Source organism: Bombina bombina, chromosome 2 (genome assembly GCF_027579735.1).
Source record: "Bombina bombina isolate aBomBom1 chromosome 2, aBomBom1.pri, whole genome shotgun sequence".
Taxonomy (NCBI): Eukaryota; Metazoa; Chordata; class Amphibia; order Anura; family Bombinatoridae; genus Bombina; species Bombina bombina.
The window spans coordinates 669,332,077-669,338,718 of NC_069500.1; the positions used below are offsets into that span (position 1 = coordinate 669,332,077).

The window sequence follows — 6,642 nt, forward strand, 5'->3', positions numbered from 1 at the left end:
ATGAGACTGTGTGACACACTATTTGAGGTCTTTTCTCAATTTCACTTCAGATCAGCACAATCATTCCATGCAATAGAAATTCCGATTGTGCAATTTTAAACAACATTCCAATTTACTTCTATTATTTAATTTGCTTCATTATTCAGATATCCTTTGTTGGAGAAATAGCAATGCACATGGGCGAGCAAATCACATGAGGCATCTATGTGCAGCCACCAATCAGCAGCTACTGATCCTATAGATATGCTTTTCAAGGATATCAAGAGAATGAAGCTAATTAGATAATAGAAGTCAATGAAAGAAAACATTTGGGTTTATGTCCCTTTAAAATGATCATATCTAAATGAAATTTTTTTTAAAATAATGTTACAGAAATTATATTTTGTAAAGTTTTTATAGTTTCTATATCCAGAATTACAATATTTTCTAAAATAAAAATAATTGAAAAGTACAAGAAATCAGGATTATATTTTTTTAAAACAGTATATTTCTATATTTCTATTTATGCAATATGATTTCCCAACTTTTGGTTTGTTTTTAAAGTATTAAAAATAAGCATTAACACATATTAATTAATATTAATATAAATAATACAAAGGGTTACTTTAAAACATTCAGATACAGTACAAAATGCTCCTGAATAATTTATTTCACAAAAACTAACAGTTTACAGCAATGATTGTCAACAAAAAATCTTTCACTTAGGGCCGGATGATCTAAAGGTCTCTATGCTGCCAAGATTATTAAAGAATTCTCGCCAGTACTTCTATTCCCCTGGTGGAATGATCTAAAGCCACTTTTTACTCTAAAAACAGGATGTCTCACTATGGGGCGTATACTGCATTTTCGTATGGGGAGGAGATACATACATTACAAAAGTGCACAATAAAATTTGTATTTTAAAAATCTTACAAAACAAATAATTGCACCATTCACACAACAAATTGTATTTTATTAAAAACATAAACATTGTATGTAAATTACACAGGAATAAATAGTATTAAATATGCACAGACTAAATCATAATTTAAGTAAACTGGGTGCACAAAAAGCACACACATAAATTCGTACTTATAAATACAAAATGTAATTGCTGTTGTTTCGTAAAATGGGCTAAACATAGGCTCTACAGTATATGAAAATGTTTCTGTAATCCTAGAGTTGTTCTGTAAAGATTTTCGCACTACAGATCTCACCATTTTTTTCTCGCAAACTAAAATGTGACGAGTTTTTCTCAAAACACTCAAAATACTTATAACACTAATAGAAAAACACACACATACGAAAATATAGTCGATTGTAAGATGCTATACGCAGAAACTTTTTAAGGTGCGCCTCCTGATCACTGCTAACTTCAATCTACAGAGCAAAATGTCCCTTTCCAGAGAGCTCCATCACTTTCAATAGGAGACATCTCGCCACTCGCAAGGACTGCCCCTTTTTTATGATAATTGCACCAGGGTATCTCCTGCAAGGGTTGGCGAGAAAAACCACGTCTGATCTGGAGAGGTTTAGATAATCAACCCCTTAGACTCAAATGAAGTCTGAATCATTTGTTATTTAAAGTGATTCTAAAGTTTAAGCAATAAGTGTCCGGTATCTAAAAATAACCTTAAAAACAGTGGCACTTTCATTCATTAAACTTTACAAAGACGCTTATTTTTTAAAATACCTTTGCGTTATGGTTAACATAATTCGGATCCTCCATCCGCAGCTCTTGCTTTTATTAGCATATTGATGACGATCCGGCTTTCTCCAAACGCTGCATGCCTCACAAGCTGGATGCCAAAGGGGGCACACAACGATTGGAGGAAGCTGGATTAGTCATCGATCTGCTAAAGAAAGCAGGAGCTGTGGGCGGAGGATCAGCGTTATGTTTACCATAATACAAAGGTTTTTTTTTTTTAAATAACCGTCTTTTTAAAGTTTAATGAATGAAAGAGCCGCTGTTTTTAAGATTATTTTTAGATACCGGGCACTTATTCATTAAACTTTACAATCACTTTAATAAACTGTTTATACAGTACAGTTCAGAAATGCAAATGAGCACATAGTATGGCATTTGTTTTCAAAGTTGGTAGACCTGTAAATGCAGGATAACCCTCAAACCCTCTAGGTATAATGATTTTAAATTCTTCATCTAAAATAGTCATCTCAACCCCTTCGGGGAAAAAAAAGAAAGAAATCTTACCACTCCATCCTCCATAGTCCATTAGTATAATAAAAAATAAAGATTGTTCTGTTAATGCTAAGGAATGTCAAAAAGCTGTGCTTAGACAAAAAAAAACCTGATTTAGTATCTACTTTTTAGAATGTTACCATAATAAATGTATCATTGATTTATGTGTAAAGCTTCCCTCCAATATATTTTTAAGAATATCTTACCTGACATAGCAATATCTTGCACTACAATATATATGAGCTTCTCTAAATATCTAAGTAACATGAACCTTATTTTATATCCTTAGGTATTTGTTAACTTTGCCAAGGACCAAAGTGATGATGATCATTTAAAGGACCTGTCATTACACAAAAACCAGACTGTTGTAGACGTTGAGCGCCTATCATCCTTCCTTCAAGATGAGAAGGTGAAAGAAAGCTACGTATGACAAGCCAAATAGGAGAAGCACAAAGGATTTTAGTTAATAACTTCCAATGGCTATGATTGGGACATAAACGCCAGAAAGACAAAACTCCAGGACTTGCCCTAAGAGGCATTGTATACTGGATATAGCGCTACCATTCAATGCAATGCAAATCAATGCAATGACAAACAGAATTCCATTTAAAGAGGCAGTGCCTCATGTTGTTTTGTTGTACTGTACTCAAGTGGAAGACTTGAACGTAGAGTCCAGCAGTATGACAATGTGAAACTGTAGTGTTGCTCCCACTGGATCATACCCATATGTGGGTTTAAAACTATTACGTACAACTTCATTTTGTATTCTTCTGTGGGTTTTTTCTCTCTCACAAGATTGTAACAATCTTACCATTAACAAGAGATGGCCAGAGACTATTGGTGTTTTGGAGCTATTGCAAGATTATTGTGCACAGGAAAGTCAGACGTCGGTTACCATGGATTAGACATTCTGTGGTTCTTCACTGTTGCAATAGACGGTATAAGTAAAATGATCTCACCTTTACATTTATTTTCTGAGACACATGGGGAGCATAGCTGACTTTCGTTATTACGCCAGTACTCTCATTTACTGTAGCACATGGTGAACGACAGCAGATTTAAGGTGCTATTCTGTATCAAACCATCACTTGCAGAACTGTACCAACCGCACATCAGTTGGAGTGAAATATATATATCTTAGAAATGTTCTAACCCCCCCCCCCCTCCATAATCTTTGGCCTTTAAAACTATGTTGCAATGTTGCTAATTGTTTCATCTTATATTTTATACTGCAAGTTGTTAATGTTTTTTTTCCCCTTAAGTTTAGTTGGTAGCATCGTTACAGGCATCCTGAAGTATTACTTTTGGTGTTTCCATTTTATTCATACCTTCAATAGTACCATTTTCGTAGATGTATAATCTAAAGTAACATTTAACTTTGTCTTGTTTCAGTTTCCTCATTGTGTAGCCTGGGGCACAAAATGTAGTTTTACACTAATGAAACTGCAGTTCATTGGAGTTTGTGTCAAGCCTCTGCTTGCAAATGGTGTTCGTGTTTTTTTACGAATGCTACAAAGATATTATATTGGAGTACTGTGACTCCTGTGTGCTGTTTTACAAACAAGCCACAATATTTATCAGTATGTTTATCTAACACGTCTTATTGTAGGTGTGCTCCTTCACACAGGAACATGCTTTAAACATTCGTCTCAATTCTGTAGCTCCATACCCTGGAGTTGTCTAAAATGATCTTTTAATTATTAACCAGTTTTCATAAGCTTTCATACAAAAATGAACGGCTTGTTTGATTTGTATCTTCAGGATTAAGATTAAACACAAATTAAATTGCTAAACAGATTAAACTTTTTAATTTTAAACAGATTTAAAATATATTTATATATATATATATATATATATATATATATATATATATATATATATATATATATATATATATATATATATATATATAATCACCCCTATTTCACCTCCTGTTTCACCTTGGCACTTCTCTACTAAAATGTATTTTTGCTTATCTATGTACTAGATAAATGTGGCTGTTCATATAGGGTAAATTGTTTTAAATAGCACACAGTGTTTACAATCTGCTTCATATTGTGCTGCATTCTCCCAAAGAATAGAGATCAATAAACCGAAGGTTTAAAGGGACAGTCAACACCAGAATTTTTGTTGTTTAAAAAGATAGATAATCCCTTTATTACCCATTCCCCAGTTTTTCATAACCAACACAGTTATATTAATATACTTTTTACCTCTGTGATTACCTTGTATCTAAGCATCTTCTGACAGCCCCCTGATCACATGACTTTTTATTTATTATCTATTGACTTTCATTTTAGCCAATTAGTGCAGTGTCTGCCACGAGCCACGGGCGTTATCACAATGTTATCTATATGGCTGACATGTACTAGCACTCCCCTGTTGTGAAAAGCAAATAAAAAAAACATGTGATTAGAGGCGGCTTTTAAGGGCTTAAAAATTATGAGCCTTCCTAGGTTTACTTTCAACTAAGAATACCAACATAACAAAGCAAAATTGGTAATAAAAGTAAATTGGAAAGTTGTTTAAAATGACATGCCCTATTTGAAACATGAAAGTTTTTTTTTGGACTTGACTGTCCCTTTTATAATGGTCAGACAAACACTCAAAAACACACTTATCTCAGTACCTGTTTCTATTATAAAGCGATTTTCATTATTTTTCATATACATTTACATTGGTGCTGCTCCTTGGGGAAAAGGGAACTCCCTGCACTAGTTGTTCCTACTGAAAAAAAGCAATATTGAATTTTCAGTTAATTTTGCACCATTAGGTTTACAACCAAGCTCTTATCGTTTTTAAACTCTTTTTCAGTCAAAGCATTTGTGAGGTTGTTAACAACTGCAAACTATTGGTCTCCAATATTTGGGAAAGCAGCATCTGAAGGTTTCTTGTTTGGGGGAAAATAACATTTTGAGGGGAAAAAAAAAAAGTTACCTCTTTTTTGCTGCTGAATTGCACCATATCCACATAGGGAACACCAGAACCAGAGTTTTATTGCATTAGTTTTCTTCATTAAATAAGATTCTGGAAAGGTTGGCTGTTACATTTGGATGTAGGTGCTAAATAATCAGTTATCCTGGGATTTTGTTTTGTAAAGCCAAGGGACTGTTTTAATTTTAGTCCCAACATTTGTATGGTCAGTAATTCTATACATTAATCAAACCATGTGTATCATTTTACATGATGCAAAAACTAGACTTTTGTACTTATTAATGCAAAAATGTCTTTTTGTTTTTTTTTTTACACCTCTATGCAAGTTGCATAATATAGACCCAAACATGTAATTATCACAAACAATTTTACTACCGTTTTACAATACTGCCACATTAGCTTTGCATTAATGTGAGTGGTGTTATACATTAAATTTATATAAACTAGCAGATTCCTAAATGGTTCTCTGTATCCAACTCTTTAATATGTGCCTATATTAACTGGATTTACTGGCTGCAAAGCTCAGGGTAATATGTATACCATTTTTTATTATTATTATTAAAAGAGTGCATCCTATACCAGTCTTTGTTTAAATTATTGATGCATATAGTAAAATAATTTAAGTGCCACAATTCATACTTCAACCACTTTTACCAATGAGGTGCACATAATATAAATACTTTTGTACCTGTGGTTTACTGTTTGTTATGATTAAATATATGTCCACATGTCCTGAAATCCTCTCCTGTGTGGCCTAACAGAGATAACGTATCTGCAACTGGCTCTATGCTAAATGAACCATATCATGCTTATGTATGATGAAAATTTGCAGACCCTTTTCCTAAACTTACCAATTAAATGGGAGATATCATCACCGTATGCATACCTATATCTCAAAAGTGGTCTGGGAGCTATACATATTAATGCAAGTTTGTTGTTGCTATTCAATAGGGACATGACATTTCTCCCATAAGATGTGATGTTTTTACGCATTATATTTCATTATGGTTGGTCCTTCATTCCAAGCACTTTACGCTGTCTTTAATGGGATCTACTTTTGCACTGGAATACCCATTAATGTTGCAAAACTAGATACAACAAAAAGGTTTTACAAAATATAAATTTGTAAGTTAATTAGTTCAGTTACTATTTCCATGACTGAAAAAAAAAAAATATTTGTATTGTCTGTAACTGTTTAAGTATTAATAATGTATAGGCAGAGATTTATGTTATAATTGCCTTGTATTATGTCACTTAAATAAATTTTGTGACACCAAATATATTTTGTCCAATGTAGTCTGTGTACTTTTTTTTACATTTGTGTGTTGTTTTTTTTAATACAGTGAATTGACACTATAATGGAATAGGATTATAGTGATGACATCAAACAGTATAATTATTTTCGGGTATTGAAACCTGCTGTTGTATTTTGTGCCCATATTGTCCTCTGTAACTTCATACTATACAAAAGAGAGCATATCCTTGGCGCTACCTATTATGCTATATCTTTTATTAGTCTGGTAAATTAT

The 6,642-nt window shown here is 32.9% G+C and overlaps 1 protein-coding gene across 2 annotated transcripts in view; it reads left to right on the forward strand.

Annotated features, from left to right (window-relative positions):
* ABCA1 (ATP binding cassette subfamily A member 1) overlaps positions 1–6,391 on the forward strand; it is a 154,891-nt gene extending 148,500 nt beyond the window's left edge. For both annotated transcript variants that reach the window (XM_053702625.1, XM_053702624.1), the window contains exon 50: positions 2,469–6,391. In XM_053702625.1, coding sequence (XP_053558600.1) covers positions 2,469–2,609 — 141 coding nt within the window. In that variant the 3' untranslated portion in view covers positions 2,610–6,391. The remainder of the gene's footprint in view (positions 1–2,468) is intronic.
* The last annotated feature ends 251 nt before the right edge of the window (positions 6,392–6,642 follow it).